This window comes from Filicampus tigris, chromosome 7, assembly GCF_054856515.1.
Source record: "Filicampus tigris isolate MCC_2025a chromosome 7, RoL_Ftig_1.0, whole genome shotgun sequence".
Taxonomy (NCBI): Eukaryota; Metazoa; Chordata; class Actinopteri; order Syngnathiformes; family Syngnathidae; genus Filicampus; species Filicampus tigris.
This window is the reverse complement of record NC_141223.1, coordinates 15,231,166-15,250,261: the sequence shown is the minus strand read 5'-3', so window position 1 is coordinate 15,250,261 and position 19,096 is coordinate 15,231,166. Positions and strand designations below refer to the sequence as shown.

Here is a 19,096-nt window from a genome sequence, read left to right as displayed (position 1 = left end):
GATCAAATACGGGGAAAAGTTGCAGAGTGTGCAAGAGCGCAGAAAGCCATTAGTGGTCCTCACTGTTCCCCCCCGGAGGCAGCGCAACTCTCCCAACCACCCACCCGACCCTACACTCCACCACTTTGCAGAGCACCTGCAGACGAAGAGGTGTGAAATGGGCCGCTGATGAGTTTGTTGAACGGATCAGCATGATTGTGCTGAACCTTCACATGCTTCAAAGGCATTTTTTATCGTGGGCGGGGGGGTTGGCGGTTGACCTGGGTGGGAGCAGAACATGACGTCACACGATCACCAGCTTCCACTTCACAACATCCAGCCACCGTCAATTCACGGTGTCACCTTGCAGTGGAATCTGTTTTAGCGGCATCAATTTGGTTTTGAGCAAGTCCAACTTTATTTTCTTTTCTTTTAAACCTGCCATCCATTATCCAAACCGCTTTTCCTCACAAGTGTCACGGGCGTGCTGGAGCCCATCCCAGCCGTCTTCAGGGCAATCCAAGCAAATGTTTACCTTTGTATACCTTTGTCAAATTAACTTGCTCGGGTTGTCTGTAGTACTTCAATACTGTAAAATATTTCGCCATTTTGACTCTTCTTGTTTATTTGACTGTTCTTTTAACATACAATAATTGTCTTTTTCCTGATTGCTTTTTTGACAATGGATTTTGTAAAAAAAAAAAAAAAAGAAAAAAGGCTTTTCCCCTTGTATTACAAGAATAAAATATTGATAGTATGATAAAATGAGCATCGTCATAATGTTGCAAGGAAAAAAGTTGTAATTCTAAGGTAATACATTTCAAATATTACAAGATAAAGCTGTAAGAAGAAAGTTTAGAAAAATCTGTGAAATCACTGCTGATTTCAACAACTTCAAAAAGCGGGAGACACGCCTTCATTTTTCAAAAATATTTTATTTGATATTGAGGCGGGTACAAGGGAAACCAAAAGAACATGAATTCATTATTACCTTACAGGAAGGAGCGTAGTGAGATGTGCACAGCCGTCAATTCTGTTTTGGGGACGAGGAGAACATGCAAGTGAATAGCAAAGGAGGACGAGACTTACAAAGTAAATAAACCGACTGTAGAAAGGACGGTGGATCAGGACTGTACACAAAGGTTTCATCCGACCACTTTTTTTTAACCATTTTTTTCCTTTTTTTTTTTTTTTTTTTAAGAAAAAGGCAATACACACAAAGAGAGGCTACAAAGAACCAACAATATCGAAAGAAAGAAAATAATTTTGGCTCCTCCTGCGCACTGTAGCCACGTCATACGAAATGACTCTCGCACTCAACTTTACGAATAAAACAGAAAATAAAAACACATTTCATACACCACAAATTGTTATGCATATTCCACAATAGACTTTTTAAAAAATAAAATTTTAAAATAAATACAAAGGTTGTGGTGTCAACGTAAAAGAAAGGGAAACACGATTATTGGACATTAGAAATTGCAATTTGGTCTTTTTTCTGTCGGAATGTGGGGGAACGCATTATGGATATAATGTATATGTATACATATATAAATATACACATATATACATCAACACCAGCAGAATGTAAAAGAACCTGAGATACTCTCGTGCACCTCATTTCCAGAAAACACTGGCCACTGTGCGGATTGAAATGAACGAACCAATATCACAACAACCTCGCAACCCTTGAACGGTATTAAAAAAAATAAGAGACAAAAAAATAACAGTTATCGAAGCACAAAAATCCCGAAGACGTACAGCAGCAGAGTTTTGGTCAAAGGCAAAGAAAAAAACAAGGACGACAATCCGATGTTTTGTGTGTGTATGTGCATGCCTGTGCGTGTGGGTATCCTCTCCACCAGCCATAGAAAATGAAAGGTTTATTCTCACAACATTTTCACTTACAATATTACAACTTTACTGTCCTAAAATTGCAACTTTATTCCCATCAGGTATTTTCATGTAACCTGTTTTTATTGTCAGAGAATTCGGAATTATCTTGCAAAATTTGTAAAAGTACTTTTAACATTTTGTTTGTCATAAAATTGCAACTAAATAACTTTTTCTTGTAAAAGTACTTTTTTTTCTTTTACATGTATTATCAACTTTATCCTCATACAATTGTATATTGCACAGCTTTTCTTGTAATATTTCAACTGTCTTTTATTTTTTTTTCCATAGTACAACTTTTCCTGTAATATGAGATTTTATTCTCAAAGATGATGATGCAAAAATCGTAATAACACAAGAAAAAAATTGTAACATTAAGTATAAAGTAGTAACTTTACAAGAATTAGATCATGAAGAAAAGTGAAATATTACAACAAACATCTTAGTCTTAATATTACGCGTAAAAAAAGATATTTTTTTATGAGAAAATCGAAATGTTTAATTAGAATAAAGTTGCACTATGACCGGTGAACGTAGTATTCCAATTCATTAAAAAAAAATTACAACTTCAAACATTTCCGTGAAATTTACTTTTTATTTTCAATTATCATCCCAATTTGACAAATGACTTTTAATCCTTGTAATGAAAAAAAAAATCACAAAAAATCCTGAACCTGAATCTTTCATGAAGAATAACTATTGTAAAGCAGCAGAATTTAGTAGTCGGTAAATGGCTGAGTGTGTGTGTGCATGTGTGTTATGTGTCCCAATGTTCATCGGGATTTCTCACGAAACTTTGTCAAAGCTGCAGAGGGGCGGCTCGGATGAGGGCAGTTGAACATCAATTGAGGAGCAAAGCAGGTTAAGTGCTCCTAAAAATAAGCCCATAATATTAATTCAAAATATCAAATCACCATGTAAACAATTGAGGACGCTCCACATTTGCATAAGTGCTGAAATGTCACCTCAGTGTTGTCAAATCGTTCAAACGGAGTAAAAATGCTGGGAAGAAAAAAAAAAAAAAAGACCCCCAAAAGAGTTATTGGTCGCCTTAAAGTGACAATTTCCTCTCCGAGCTTCCTGGCTGCCTCGACATTATTTTTTTTTAAACAAAACATCTCTCTGTACACTTCTCTCTATTATTATAGTTCTAATCTTCTCTTTACAGTACAGAAACTCCTCTTCACATCATCTTCTTCATGTCAGCAGGAGGTGGTCTATTTTTTTGTGCTTATCACCAAAAAGTTGCAGTGCAAAAACAATAATCAACCATAATAATAATAATTACAATAATTAATGGCAACTATTAACAGATTGTATGAAAAAAAGACAATTTTATGGCACGGCAGCCACACCATTCACATATAGTACAATAATTAAACTAAATAATTAAAAATCAACAGTTGGAGGCTTGCATAGCAACAGCAAGTTGAAAGAAGATATTTACAAGGAAATTGGAGATTAAAAAAAGGACGCTCACCAGAAAGCGTGTTTTTTCGGATAAACACACACACACACACACACCCACACACAAAAACATACAGTAAACGTTTTCCTCAAAGACCAAAACCATTGTGAGATGTACAATATGTCTGTGTCTATACATCGTACGTGGAACATGTACACTTCCGACAGCCCGCTGCTCCTTCTAACAGGATGTCCATCCGTCCGTCCACCAAGAAGACGTCGTCATCGACGCCATCTGACGAGGGCGAGGAGTGGGAGCATCACCATTGTTTTTGTTTTTCTTTTTTTTGGGAGGGATAGATCCTCAGCAACATTCTGTGAGGAAAAAAAAAACATTTACAAGTACATTTAAAAAAAGAAGTGTATATATACATTAAAATACAGTAAAAATTGTAATACTTGCGACATGAAAAATAAAAAAAAATTACCATAAAACCACCACAAGTTGTGCAATTTAAAACAAGACTACCATAAAAAAAAAAGAAAAAGTTACACAGGATGGAACCAGATGACAGAAAATCCTTCAGGTTTGTGGAATAGAATAATACTTCAAAATTATGCAGGTAATACGGTAATCTAATGATCACCTTGCATTGTTTAATGACGCTCTTTTCTTATGTCTTCAATGTTTTTCATTATAGTGACTTGTTTGCTGTCATACTAGAGTAACTCAAACTACCAGAAACACATTTCTTGTGTGTCTTGGACAATTTTCTCAGGTAAAAAATATAAGGCTACCATAAATACTCAATTATCGCAAGATAAAATAAGACTACCATTATTCCCGAAAAGATTGTGCAGGTTAAATGAGACTACAGCAAATCCCACAAAAATTGTACGGGAGTCTTCGTTTAATAAAACTCCCATAAGACCTCCAAATGATGTGCATGTAAAAACATGACAATTATAAAATACAATATAAATGCATGGTTGAATGAAATAAGTTCAACTATAAATAGCCTGAAAATACCACACATTAAAAAAAGGACCATAGTAAATCCCAACGCACGTTAAAGTAAATCTACCATTCATCCTAAAATAGAACAGTGGTAACGCCCCAGAACTAGCACAGGTTTCAACAAGACTAGTCCCCCAAATTATAGAGGTTAAAATGTAACTACCAAAGCCGGAGAATCCGTCCCAGGGACGGAACGGACGGACGCCCATTTTGTGGATGAACAGACGAGTAGTCTTTTAAAAAGGATGGACTGAGCAAGGACGGAAGTTGGTTTTCGTCGGTCCCTCTATTTGTCCCTAACCGGGTCAAGTACCGACTGAACGTGTTCTGTTGGGTTCTTTTAAAAAGCAAGACTGCTGCATGTTCTCTTCTACGGAGCCGCCTCCATTAATTGCCTGCACAGCGCTTTTCACGTGCTTCCCAGTAGTCACATCGCACAAGCATATTCTGCCCTCTAGTGGTTCAACACATGCAATACCATGGTATAATGCCACAGGAGTTAAGGACGCCATTTCACTGACTGACTATCTTGGTTAAACAATTGTAAACAATTCAATCCACTCACAATACTCCCGGCCGGTAAGTGGATGTACACATGAAATTAGCCCGCTAATGATCTTTAAATAATGTTTCTGAGTGTTTTCTTTTTTTTATTTTATTTTTATTTTTTGCGACAGACTGAATGCAAGGATGGAAGCGCTTTAAAAGAAATGAGGACGGACGGGTCGGAGGATGATCATTTCTATAAATAAGGATGGAGGGACATGGATGGAAGGGTACCGGGATCGGGAATGAGGGACGGACCGGCAAAAAAGGGGTAAAGTGCCCAGCTCTGGTAACTACCATAAATAACCCAAAGGTTGCACAAGTACAAATAGAACAACTATAAAGCCCACAAACGTTGCACTAGTAAAAATAAGACTAATGATAGACAACACCTCTCCGTCCCCACAGCTCCCCCAAAATTGAAGTATGACTACCTTAAATCACTCAAAAGTTGCGCCTTTCAAATAAGACAAGCGCGTTGGTTGAACTTACATAACTCTCCTGAGTACTGCCCTTGTCCGTTGGTGCCTAGGAAGTCGGCGTGCTCCATGGCCGTCCACTGCTGCGGCTGCCGGGGGCCGTCCGTCTTGCGGGGCCCGGTCGAGCCCTTGGAGGAGGTCGTACCCGACGAGCTGTGGCCACCTGGTGACGGGAAGGATGGTCGATGGTACGGCAGGCAGCCCTCCTCTGAGCACACAAACATTTGGACACATGTCAGCAACAATTGAAATTCCAACAAGGGGGCGCAATTTCTGACCGGCCTCACTAGCGCCAATCACGAGCAGATAAATGTGTGAGGGTCCCGCCGAGTTGAGATGGGCTCACCCAGATGGGATTTTCGATCCGTCTGCTGCCATCGCGGGGACTATAAAAGCCAAAGTCGTTTTCCGGCAGTTTGTGAGAAGCGACGCCTGCCAAATGCTGGCAGTGGCATCAACGAGGGAGGCGGGGCTTGTTAGGGGGCGCAATTTGGAAGCTGAGAGGAGGTGAGGGGTGCTGGGAGGGTATTTGGGAGAGCCAGCACAAGTGTCAGACAGTGCCATCTGTTGACAGCACTGCAGCAAGCGCGCTAACTTTCACACGGGTGGAGGAAGCAAGAGAGCAAGAGCGACTGGCCTAACTGTCAAGCGATATGAGCAGCCCCTGTGATATACAACTGTGCCAAGGACGTAAGAAATATTGAAAAATGCCACACGATTCTAACAAGAAAAACGGAGCAGGCTTTATTTGTTTTTGTGACTCTAACACTGATTGGTACCGTTTGTCTGTAATGAAGTTCATATTTGATATACATTTGTATAGTTATTTTGTGCCCTGTCAATTTCAAATGTCCTGTTTTTGAATAAAGGGATGAAAATTGTAACTTTTTTTTTAGCCGATTCATGAATGAATCGAGAAAATTGGCAGATTAATCGATGATGAAAATAATCGTTGGGCTCAGTCCTTAGACCCGATAGAGAATTGCAACAGGTTGTTTAATTAGACGACACAAGAAGAGACTCCAGTCTGTCTGCTGAAGAACAACAAGACTAATGGGCTCGTGGCAAAGTTTGTGTGGATAAATAAAACTGGTGTTTGGGGGGCTATTTTTTCCCCTACTGAGTGAGTTCCACGCACCATTTTTGTGGCTTCTGCGTCCATCGTCGGAGGCCAGTCGATCTTGAGCCTGGCGGTGATGCTCCAGGGTGGCGCGCGCCATCTGCCTGTCGTCCGCCACACCGGACAGCGGTCCCGACATGGGCGGACGCTCCAAGGACGTCGCCTTCCTCTCCGGAGGCGGGATCATACTGTTGATGCAGCGGCCCGTCTGGGCTCGGGCCTGGCCCTGGCCGGGCGGCGGCTCGGGAGGGGGAGGTAGGTCTGTTTACATCAAAGATTAAAAAAATTGATTGATTCAGCTTTTTTGGCCCACGTGAAGATCTGGAGTAATCTTACAAACAGACTCAAAATGCAGTCACTACCAGTGATGCCAGCAACGCTTTACTAAATACTAAGCGTGTTACTTTCAGATATGCACAAGTTACTTTGTAAAGCAAGTAACCAGTAAAGGAACTAAGTTACTTTTTTTCAAGGCAACTGTGTCAAAACTGCATCTGCAGTAAGGGTCAAAACGCCTGGGAACTGTTTTGAATTGAGAGAAAACTCATTCAAAAAATGAAAATGCAGATTCAACTAAACCCACCGTCTGCACCTGCATCTCTGCGGTGGGGTGCTGTGCCCTGGTTCCGGGGTTTGCGTGCCGGCCTGGCGGCCCTCTGGTGGCCCAGGCTGTGCGTTCCCACTGTGCTGCCATCTGTCGAGAACGGGCTGCTGGGCCGCTGCCTGTGGGGCAAGCCTTTCTCTGCGGGGACGGAAAAAACAAAGCAAGCACAGAACTTCATCAATCACAACGTTATCATTAGAGGAGACGTTGCCACGGAGGCTGGAGGTCCAGAAAGCCAGGTAAGTTAGAGCCATCACAGTTGAAAGCCAGGAGAAGGAAGTAGACCCAGCAAGTCCCACCCAAAAAAGTGCCATGCATAAAGTGGGCATCCGTACGTAGGTCTCAAAAGTACGAAGAGGAGCATTTAGCGGGCAGAAAGGAAGAAGCTGCGTGCCCACACAGGTAGCAGGTCCGGACTCTTGTGGGCAAACCGACCTCTTTTACAGCGGCCGCGCTTGCTGAGGCTGGTGCCGTCCAGCCGGTAGCCCGCCTTGTCGGCGGCGGCTACCAGGGCCTGGGCAAAGCTGCAGTGGGTAAAGATGGAGCCGTCCGAAGAGCTCGCCAAGCTGGAGCGGTGGCTGGAGAAATTGCGCTCGTCCTCCGAGGCCGAGCCCCAGCCGTTCGCCATGGAGCCTGCAACACCACAGTTGTTGTCGTTGGCGCTGAAGGAAGCGTCTGGAGAACATTTCACCAAGTGTTTGGCCGGTGATGGCCAAATTTAAGGGGGCATAAGCCGTGTAAGCCTAAAACCACCGTATGGGTCGTACCTTGGTTCTAAGGAGACGCTTCGGTACAGAAGGGAACACAAGTGCTTTTCATTTGTGGAAAATAGGAACACATTTGATGGCATTTAAATTGAAAGTCAACTGCAAGCTGCTGGCAGAAAGTTCTTTGCTAATACAAGTTCAAGAAAGCAACAGACAAAATACAATCAACAATCTGAAATCTTTTCTTTTTAGCAAAGTTAACAGTGCTAGTTTGTCTTCTTTGTAGCAAAATAATTCTACAATGCAAGAGAAACAAATATTTAATATATACTTAAACTTTGCTTTTTAGAAAAGTGCAATGTCAGGAGTCTTTTTAGGAAATAAATGATCAACAGTTATTAATAGACACCTCCTATCTACATGTGAACAAATAAACACAATGATACATATCATAAAATATCAAATAAAAAATAAATAAAATGTAGCAACTAAAATCTTTATTTTATTTACAGAAGTGCAACATCAATACAATAATGTAATGCAGGCAGTAGCAGGTTTACACATCAAAGGCCATAAGATGTCCGCTAGTCAGAGGTTGAGCTGCACTGTATTTGCTTACAGAGAGGATGTGTGGCTAGAGCAGAAGGCAGTTACTGTTCCTCACCTAATGTCTTCCGTGTGGAAACTGTACCAAAACAACCTTACTTACATTGCTTCTCCTGTAAAGTGAAGTATAAATAGACTTTTCTAGTCAATGCACAGATATTGCCAACTAGTGGCCTGGAATGCACGTTACAGCAGTCTGTTGTCTTCTCATGAAACTTTTCACAAACACAAAGAAAAAAAAACACAATTTTTGCAAGTTTGTCGTGGTGTACCATTAAACTCAACTTTGACCTCAACCTGTCCTCCCCCCGCGGTTGCCTTGTTAGCACTCTGCCCCCCAAACATGCGAGTAGAGTACTTGGGCAGGCGCCACTTAAGAAGCATGTGCCAAAGCGGGCCCGCAGAAAGCTGTCACATTAACCGACTGCTCTCGCGCTCGCCAAAGTCCCAGATTTTTACTGGCGGGCTGACACCTTTTTTTTTTTCCTTCTCCAAATGTGGCCTTGAAGAAAAAGAAATACGGAGTACAAAAGGCAGAGCCATTCAACTCTTTTTCCCTAACTGAATAGGGACAGAACCCCCCCAAAAAACATTCACAATTGCCTACATTGAAAAATTTTTGTTGTTGTATTGCTTTATACTTAATTTTATTTTGTCAATTGGTTGCACAAAACACAATCATTAGGATACAGATAGTAGACATCTACTTCTAAATGAATTGAGATCCAGATGCTTTTATTTTGTGCAACCACTTGAGAAAATAAAATGGCACAACACAACATGGCATTTTTTCTGTGAAAATATTTCCATGATTTATACTGTAAATTGCGATCAATAACTCTTAAAAATCATTTTAAAATCAATCTTACATGTCCGTTTAACTAGTTTCCAGAAGATCTGAGTGTGAAAAAAAAAACCCCGCATGTGGCGAAAACATTTAATGTCTACTAACAACCCAGCCTAAAATAAGCTCCTTCCCAACATCAGAGCTCTTACAACAGTCAAGATGTATCACATCACGCCAAATAAGTACTTTCCTATTAACCTGGTCTTTGGCACCATATTGTGGCACCTTCGGGCTTCATAGAAAGTGCACCAAAATACAGTAAATAGCTGAGAATAAGTTGAATAAAGTGGTACGTTAACTATGGAAATGACATCAATCCACAGACCACCAAAAAAAAAAAAAAATTGTTTTCCTTAAGGAAATTGAAATGTATTCACATCGGATGCCTGTACTTGGACTGCGAGGTAACCTATGCGAAGTTCTGGTACTATGAGGTCAAGGTACCACTTGAGGTGTATTCGTGAATATCGAACGGCCACTAGGCTGGGGTCCGCTGTGGTAGCAAAACCAGTTATTTTGCTTTGCTAACTCATTCAGACAACGATGACAAAAAAAATGTGTGTGTGCATCCTGCCAGGTGTTTCCTGAGGCATTTTGGTATCCAACTCCTCAAAGGACAGGTGTCCACTTCACTGTTCTCTGACCAAGCGAGAGCAAAGCAGGCTGCGCGGCGGTTGCTAGCGGGGTTGCATTTGTGTTCACTTGGTGTAAAATTTGTACGACTTGACGGCACAAAAGATGTTCATGTGAAAAGGCGGAATAGGCCTGCAGCAAAACCCACATCAATTGATACATTATACAGTACGGTGCATTGTGCAGTGCCCAAATGATATGAATATAATGAATCAAATATCTTATGATCCCTTTAACACTTCCAACAAGCTAGATATGAAGTACAGGCAGAACATTTGACTGAATTCAAATGTGTTTTGCTTTAATATGTGTTTAACTTTACAACAGACAGAAGAATCGGCTGATTTTTACAGATTCTTTTGGGGGGATGTTTGAACGCCGTTATCTTTGTCTTATTTTATGGTGCGTAAATGTGCAACAACAATCAGCAAAAAATGGCCAATTTTGTTTGATTTTAAAAGAGCTAATGTCAGTCGATTAAAACGGCTGTCCGATTAATCGGTTGGGCTCTAAAAATAATCATCAGCAATCCCTATTTGAAAATAAACTTGGCACTTTCCTAATAAGAACAAACGATTTAAGATGTTACATGTTTGTGTTGCAGTATATAATACTGAATATCTATTTGTATTTGATTGTATGCATTATTTTGTTTATTTGACAACCATTCTCATTTACTGGACCCATTTACAGCTAGAGGTTCGCAGGGCTTTTTTTCACATTATTATCTGTTCCTGTTTGCACACAAGAAAAGCATTTGAGTGTTTTTAACTCCTTTTGTTCCCTTACTGTAGCTTATCTGAAACAAACCGTGACCTCAACGAAGCGTCACTCTTGGGGCATACCACCACACCCCGAGCTGTAAGACAACACCACAACACCACTTCAAATGCATGTTTACATGGAAACTATTATTAGTCTGTCCCCTTGAAAATTACAATTGTTGTCAACACTGCTTTACTGAGTCCAAGTTAGGAGCAGTCTTGACAAGACCAGTACAGACCAGACCAGACATCAAAAGAGCTGAATGAACGCCTCATCTTCTGCAATATGAGTGGTGAGGGATGGTAATATGATTATGATTTATTTAGATACACTGGCAAATCTCCTTCAAAGAGTTTTCACTTCAAGAATTGCGCTTTCTCCGGCAAACGTTGCAACATATTTTCACTTGTGCAGCAGTCAGAAACTTCTCAGATGAAAGGAAACTTTTCAAAAATGTACGCTTGCGTGAGGTACAGGAAGCTATCAACCGCCCACCCTTTCAGCAACCTTATTTTTTTTTTACCGCTGAAATCCAAGGTGGTAACTACTTTGAGTCCTCCATCTTGCCTCTTTGAAATTCCTTTCAGACGTTCACTCGGAGACGGAAAGACAGCCATTTCCAGCAGGTCCAATCGTGCCGCGAAGAATAGCGCAGATAATGAAGTGGAGGCAGTGGCAGGCAAAAGCTGCCGCAGCTTTGGAGGTGGAACACTGCCTCAGCATATCACATCACAGAATGACTTTTTTTTTTCTCCTCTTACTTTCTTTTTTTCCCCCCTAACAGCCACTTTCCACTGCAGTGCTTCCATTCCGGGAAATAGCGGCGCAATCAAAACTGGCGGCATTGTAACGTAATTTGATAAAAATTCAATCAAGTTTTCTCTTTAAGCTCGAGGGGGAAAAGTTGCTCTGACTTTAAAAAACAACCCAGGATGACTTTTGACACTCAAATTGATGGGAAGGAAAATTTTGGACTTTAACGAGCAGGCTCCGACCATTACGTTTGGAATGACAACATCTGAACTGTCTTGTGTTAACACAGCCGCAACGCATCAAATTATCTGGAGGCGCAAAGCCGCAGTAGCTGTTTGAATGCGCATTATAGACATAGCAGTGTGTGTCTGAATAACAACAACAACAACAACGCCTCTGATTGGTCAGGAAAGCAGTGTGAAAGGGGCTCGAGTGAGCAACAAAATTGCTCACACTGTTCCACTTAAAACTGATTCACTTCCATTGACGCCCTTAGAAGTCAAAGAAAGGTCCATGATCTTACCTAGACTGGCAGCGAGTGAGTTAAGTAAATCCACTTTCCAAATTGAGTCTTATGCTGACTAAAACAAAAATTGGCCAGCTGATTCCAAAATCGCAGTCAGGTTTTTTTCTAGCACATCAAGTTTTGTCTCCACAGCTTGCCGTCCACATATGATTAGCTGTAGTGAGACTGTAGTAGGAATAACTGATTAGGATTGGACTCAGCTACAGCTACGTGGCAACTTGTTTGTGCAGTCACAATTGAGACAGTGCAGTGAGAGGTGTGTGCAGCTCCCAATAGATCACTAACAAAAAATAATAGAAAAGCAACCGGGCTAGAGATACAAAACCAGTTGAGACAGTTTTTATCTAATATTGATCGACTTTTACTAACTTCTTAAGCTATTAACTAATATTGATTTACTTATGTTGACCCATTTTTAATCCTTTCAGTCTTTTATTACTATTTATTTTGTATGGTTCTCATATTTTAATGTCATTTATTTTATTTAATTATTTAAAAAAATATACAGTATGTTAGTGTATAGACTTATAGGTCTTTTAAATTTCATATTTTTTCATGGCTTGTCCACTATTGTCCACTATGATATAAGAATAGTCATTAATTTTCAGCGTTTCCTTGGATGGAGCCCTCTGCTCTGGGAGCTGTGGTGGGCAATGGTCGTGGTCCCGCATCCTGGGTCCCCGGTTGCTGTACGTGCTGGCACCTATGGGGGGGCTCAGTGCTGTCGCCCTGCGACTGTGGCCTGCATTTTTGGTCCTGGTACGGAAGGCTCCATGAGATAGTGTTTTTCCCCACAAGATGCTCTGCACCCACTCCTTGCTCTTTTTCCTCATCTACTCCTCTTTTACCTTTTACTCTTTTGTGTTTCTCTATGTGTGATTGGGTCCTCGTGGGTGGTGGGGGGCTGTGGGGAATGGGAGTTTGGTTTTTAACAATGTGAAGCACTTTGAGGAGCATGGTGATGCATGAAGAGCGCTGTACAAATAAAAGTTTGCTAGAGTGGTTGATTGATTGATTGAAAATCTCATAATTGTGTTTTAACTGCTGCGTTGCTTTGTGACCGACAAAGTTTATGACACAGTGGAAATTCATCCAATGGGGGACTCGGAAATGGACCCCCGAATGTCGACTGACCTGCAATTGAGCTTGATTGCAAAGTAGAAAATGCAAATGTCTTGGCATCTTCAAGTCACTCAGTTTTTCATGTACTGGAGAGCTCTGCAGACAAAGCTGACTCCCAACATTTTTTATGAATGTGGCTTTGACTCAGTTTAAAATACATCGGGTGAATATCGAGAGAATCCTCATTGCAAATGTTTATGATTTACTCTGCTTTATTATGCAAACTGCCATTTCCGCGTTGGTCTAAAACAATGACAAATCTATCGAGGCTTGACAGGAAACTAACGGTTATTTGTACAGCCGGCGAACAGTGGCCGCAATAAATCTTTGCCGTCACCGCTGCCGCCATTGCTATCTTGGCACTAGTCCTCCCCGCTCCGGGTGTCAAGCGGAGCTGGGTGGGGGGTTTTGTGACCGACGAGCAGATAGATTAGAAGAAATAGTGCTGTCTTCCCAGTAATACAGTGCAGGCAAGATGCAGCAGATTAGGGCGCAGCCGCCGCTTTATATTCCCTTAAATACATCAGTAGTAGCATGTGTCAGCACAAGCAAAACCGCACTTCCATCATGCCACGGAAAAGTATTTTACTAGCCACTGACGGGCTGGAGCAGCCAGCCAAACCTTTTATTCCCTTCTGATATTTTCCGCCTGTTTTTTTTCCGCTTCTTCTTCCCTCCCATACATTTCCTGATGGGCTTTTTCCACTTTCACTGGTCAAAGGGCTAAGGCGTCCCCGTTTTACAGCGCAAAAAGCCTTTTGGATGGACAAACAGCGGTCGTTTCTTTTACGTGCGACTTTGCGGCAGTCAGCGTGTTAGGGAGGTGGCCATGTCGTGCCCTTCATGTGTCCCAGCACAACCCACCCCCCTCGTTTTGACAGATGGCTGTAAAAGTTTTCAGAGAGTTGTAAAAATGGAAATGGTCTGGAATGGAAATATGCACTGCTACACGTGAATTTTATTTCAAATCGCCTTCATGAGATATGGCCGCATGGCGCCAGACTCCCTGTTAATTTCCCTCTCACTCTCCTGTTTAAAATTCATGGACTTTCTTATCGTTTTTTTTTTCCCTGGGAGGGGGTATAATTATAATTCCCGCGAGTGTGCCAGCGGTACTTAAAAACTTGATTGAGGGACATTGGGTGTGCATGTTCTCATATAAATGAACACATTGTAGAGGCATGAGCAACAAGTCGCAACAGTCAGCCCACTGTCACAGGAGATGACAAAACAACTGAGACATGAGCTGCAGCAGAGTCATTCAAAGCAAGAAAACAACAATGTCACCCAAAAATGTGCAGGTTTTAAATAAGACTCCAGTACATTACCCAACAAAATTGCACAGGTTAAAGTAGGGATACTTCCTGAATGCCATTAATTTCTTCATAGATCCACCCAAAAGTTGCACCGGGTAAAAAAAAAAAAAAAAAATTGGATGACCATAAATCGTCCAAAAGTTGCAAAGGTTAAAATAAGACGTCTCAAATTCCTCAAAAGTTGTGCAAGTGAAAATAAAACAACCATAAATTGCCCAAACGTTGTACAGGTAAAACAACTGACTGTGAAAAAAAAAATGCCGCAGATTATAATAAGTTTGCCATAAATCAGCCAGAAGGTCAACAGGTTAATTAAGACTTCCATCCTAGAGTTTTGCAGGTTAAAATATAACTACCGTTAAAACCCACAAAAGCTGTGCCTGCATAAAAAACACTATTGTAAAAAACACCAGTTTTAAGTAAGACTAAAGTATATCACTAAAGTTGTACAGTTTAAAATAACCCTACCGTAAAACCTCCACAAGTTGGACAGGTAAAATTGACTGTGGTAAATACCTTAAAAATTGTGCAGGTTAAAATAAAACAACCACAAATCATCTAAAAGTAAAAACCAAACTACTCCACTAGTGAGGACTTCAATGTCATCTCACCTGTCACAGAGCTGTCCAGGTTGTCCATGCTGGAGCCCGGCGTGTGCTCGATTCCTCGGGGATGCCTGGCTCCGTAACCTTCGTCTTCCTCGTCGTCGTCGTCTTCCTCTTCTTCCTCGTCCGCCAGGTCCGTCTCCAGGTCGGACACCATTGTGCTTGACACATAGCCCACCGGAGGTGCCGGAGCCTGGGGAGGGAGGGACCCCACTTGCATGTGCCTATCGGGGAGCCAGGAAGGCAAGCACCGGAGTCAACAACGTGAATGAATGCTGCGTGACAATACCGCTAATGCAGCATGCTAACACAATGACCCGTTAATTGTGGATGGCACAAAAGCGTGTATTCCAGGGTAGGGGTTTTGGACGGGGAGGGGCGGGGGGATTGTTGTGGTGCCCCACCCTCCACCACTCGACGTTTGCACGGCCTTTGACGCGGCGATGGCGTGTAATTAGCTGCTCTCTTGTGTTGTCAGAAACGCTCTCGGAGCAACATAGTAATTACTGCGGCAAACATGACATCTCCTTTTTGACAATAAGACCACCATCCCCCTCGGCACTAGAACCAATGAATGCCAAACCGTCCTCGTACTGGACAGAATGAAGCTTGGCCTTGGTATGACTTGCATGGACACAACAGCCCTGGAATGTGTGTGTGTATGTGTGCGTGTAAAGCCTAGGACACGAGGACCGTCTGGAAGCATGCTAGCGAGAGCGCCATTAAAATGAAATGATTAATGGGTTTATCTCCACTGCACACACAGGCGACACAAAGAGTAACTGTTAGAGCAGCAACAGAATCAATTCTACCGCCTGCGGCAAATGTGCGTACAGTAAGCATTTTTAAAATAACACACAAATGTACATGCGTGTGTGTGTTTTTTTTTTTTTTTTTTACATTGTCAGGCTTTAGCTCTAGGTTGTATTTATTTAATGGTATGGCAACATTTTCTCTGCTAGCTGCAGACAAACACTGGGTCGGTGAGCATTTATGAATCATTTTTGACAGTTTAGGAGAAAATCTTGCAAATTTACATATGGTAAAATTATTATTATTATTATTATCATTATGAAACCCTTTTATGTGCTTGGGAAAAAAACCAGGGCAGATTCAGAATTAGAGCAAAACAATTAATCTCGAGAAGTTAACATGATTAAAAATGTGTAAAAAATTTGGGGACCGGTGTTATTATATTCATTACTTTAAGTATGGATTTATTTTAAGTTTAGAGCAGGTTTGTCACAAAACTAAATGATGGTGCTAGTTCGCTGGTGTTGTATTGGCAACATGCTCACAACATTAAACATGTGAATCTTGGGCAAACGTAATCCACCAAGGTCTTGTAGTTGATTGAATGTTACCATGTCTGCTTGGCCACGTCCATTTGGTAGGCTCGGGTTAGCTCGTCCAGATGGGCCTGCAGCATGGGTTGCATCTCGTCCCGAGGCGACGGGGTGAGGGTGGCCGTCGACTGCTGGCCAAAGGAGACGGCGGCCGGCGAGGAGGCCACCCCACGGACAGGTGGGGTGGGCACCCGCTCCTCCTCTTCCTCCAGCTCATCTTCCATGCCCTGATGGAGGTACGTCTGCACTGGCATCGGCGGACCCCAGCCGTCGCTCTCGTATCTGGCCAAGGAAAAAAAACGGCAAATTTCGGAGTTAAAAAAAGTTTTTACTCCAACAAAAAAGGTGTCAAACAACAAGACATGTTATCCAGTGAGAATATTTGGGGGACCAGAAATTGTCCTACCTTGGGAAAATGCTGCTATTGATCATGATAACTGTTGCTTGTTAAAACTGACAATTCAGGGTAGGTGTTATAATATCCAGTAGTAATAAACTGAATACAAAAAAACCCACAGGTACATAACAATGGAAATGCTTAAAAAAACAAACTTTATTCAACTTCAATTTGACATGCATAAGACGTACCCGATTATAAGGTGTACATTTTTGAGAAAATAAATGTAATTTAATTGCGCCTTATAGTACAACAACTACGGTACTTGGAGAAATCAGAACTGTCAAGCTTTAAAACTGTTGAGTGTTAAAACAGACAGTTTGAGCTGGATATTTTGGGGAAAATGCATTACACTACCAGTAGAAGAAGAACAACTTTACTGTGTTCACCTAACTGCGCCGATGCAGTTGGGCTTGGCTTGAAGGTAGTTCTGCTTATAACAGAATGAAGAAAACGTTCATTAAGGAAATTTGCCAGTGCACGCGCATGTAGGACATTAAACTTTTAATCTGCTGCCATTGGGAGATTTACAGCACACACTGCACCTCATTTGGCAGCCAGCCTATTAAACCAGATGACTCTCCCAGATTGCAAATGGCGAGCAAGGGGACACGGGAGCTGCCGGACTGAGGAAAATGACTCCGACGCCACACTCGAGGTGTTGGGAGTCCACGGCACCAAAAAAGACTCCAAAGCGGAATAAGGCAAATAGATTCAATTTGAAACCATCTGCGCCGGTCGAAGATTTATTCCGCGGTCATGGAGTCATCCCATAGATTAGGGAATGGATCTGGAGCCATCTGGGCATGGTTTTTTGTCATTGATCCTTCCCTTTGCTCCAGATGCACAGCTGTAGAGTAATCAGCAGTGGAGAAAATAGAGCTGAAGGCAGTTCTGAAGACGCAGGCAGCTTGTTTCTGCGCCCAGTTGAAGGTCAGATGGTCAGCATGCAAGACAATGGTGGTAATTACTGAGTTATGTGTTCAGGTGCACACAAATGGAGCCATGCGGGCATTCAGCTTCTCAGATGAAACACATGAATGTGCACTTTAAGTTTGTGATTTCTTTGGCGGAAAACAACAACAGAGTAGTAACTTTTACTACACCATGGAAGTGGTCCAAATCACGTGAAGTGGAAAATAAACGAGATTGATGAATCATATTGACAGGCAAGTCTGAATCATCTGGTGACCAATCAAAGGCGAGCAGTGTGTCTGGCTACCAGGGTTATTAGTTTTGGAATTTTTCATTATTGTTAGTTTTGATTTCATTTAGGATTTCTGAAAAAACAAAAACAAAAAGAGAACTTAATACATGAGCCTTTGGGGTTTAAAACATTTATTTTGTTATGACAGCACAGCCGTCAGCCAGAAGAATCAAGGCCGAACAGTCGTCTGAGGGTTGTGGTCTTTTTACTGTGCGTCGCCTAGAAGCGATATCGAGCGGTAGCCAATAAAATAAGCGCCACCAGATGACAATGCTCCTAGGTGACGAGCTTGTGTGTTTGTTATGGCTCCCCTGCAATGCCCGAAACTCGACCGTAGGTAACAAGTGCTGTCTTTTTTTGGTTCATATCTGAAAAATACACATTTATATTAAAAAAAAAAAAATAGTACACAGTAAAACTAGTCTTAATACCTCTGAACAGGAATTCAAGCCACAAATTCCTAGCCACAAACTCTAGAAGTTGGCAACTTGGCAAACAAGCGATGGAAAGTTAGACTATCGTAGCTTCGTTTGTAAATGTTAGGATTGTGATGCATCTAAGATTAGAAGCAATATTATGCACTGCACTTACTATACTTCATTGTCCTGTGGACTGTTAGACAGTACCTGTATTTGATTTGTGGATGGTAGTTTTCAAAATAATACTTTTGGTGACTTTTTACAGCAAAATACTTATCATGATTTTTTCAAAACTTGCACACAATAAATACACATAAAAACTAATGCTAAAACTAATAACAACTAAACTAACAAAATAGAAAATAAAAATAATAATGATAATCACAAATTAAAAACTAACTAATGAAAATTCCAAAACTATTATAACCCTGGGAGTGATGCAATTTCTTCTAACCTACCCTCCTCCGTCGTGGTGCTCATTAGGGTAGTGGTCCATGTCAGTGCCCGGAAGAGGGTGAATAGGGGGAGGGGGTAAGGGAACATTGGCCCAATTGGAAGCATTGGCTTTAGTGGGTTTGGAACCAGCCTTGGTCTTCTTCTTCTTTCCTCCTTTCCCACCTAAAACAGATCATTTCTGTTAGAGAACAGGCAAGAATGAAAACAAGCCAAGATCTTAATCTTCTACGTGCCAATTTAAAAAAAAGAAGTGAAAATATCAGTAAAAAGGAGGCTTTCAACAAGCTGCAGCCTACACACAAACATTCAAGGTCGCCTGATGAAAAGCATCCTCTCATTGATCGA

The 19,096-nt window shown here is 41.6% G+C and overlaps 1 protein-coding gene across 7 annotated transcripts in view; it reads right to left on the bottom strand.

The window, feature by feature from the left end:
• Positions 1 to 894: 894 nt before the first annotated feature.
• Positions 895 to 19,096, bottom strand: part of robo2 (roundabout, axon guidance receptor, homolog 2 (Drosophila)) — a 372,150-nt gene continuing 353,948 nt past the window's right edge. For 6 of the 7 annotated variants that reach the window (XM_086035298.1, XM_086035302.1, XM_086035300.1 and 3 more), the window contains 8 exons: positions 18,754 to 18,913; positions 16,291 to 16,554; positions 14,933 to 15,150; positions 7,482 to 7,679; positions 7,026 to 7,184; positions 6,461 to 6,703; positions 5,336 to 5,530; positions 895 to 3,654 (listed from right to left, as the gene is read on the bottom strand). In XM_086035298.1, coding sequence (XP_085891424.1) covers positions 3,653 to 3,654; positions 5,336 to 5,530; positions 6,461 to 6,703; positions 7,026 to 7,184; positions 7,482 to 7,679; positions 14,933 to 15,150; positions 16,291 to 16,554; positions 18,754 to 18,913 — 1,439 coding nt within the window. In that variant the 3' untranslated portion in view covers positions 895 to 3,652. The remainder of the gene's footprint in view (positions 3,655 to 5,335; positions 5,531 to 6,460; positions 6,704 to 7,025; positions 7,185 to 7,481; positions 7,680 to 14,932; positions 15,151 to 16,290; positions 16,555 to 18,753; positions 18,914 to 19,096) is intronic. The other variant, XM_086035303.1, reaches the window with a different exon arrangement.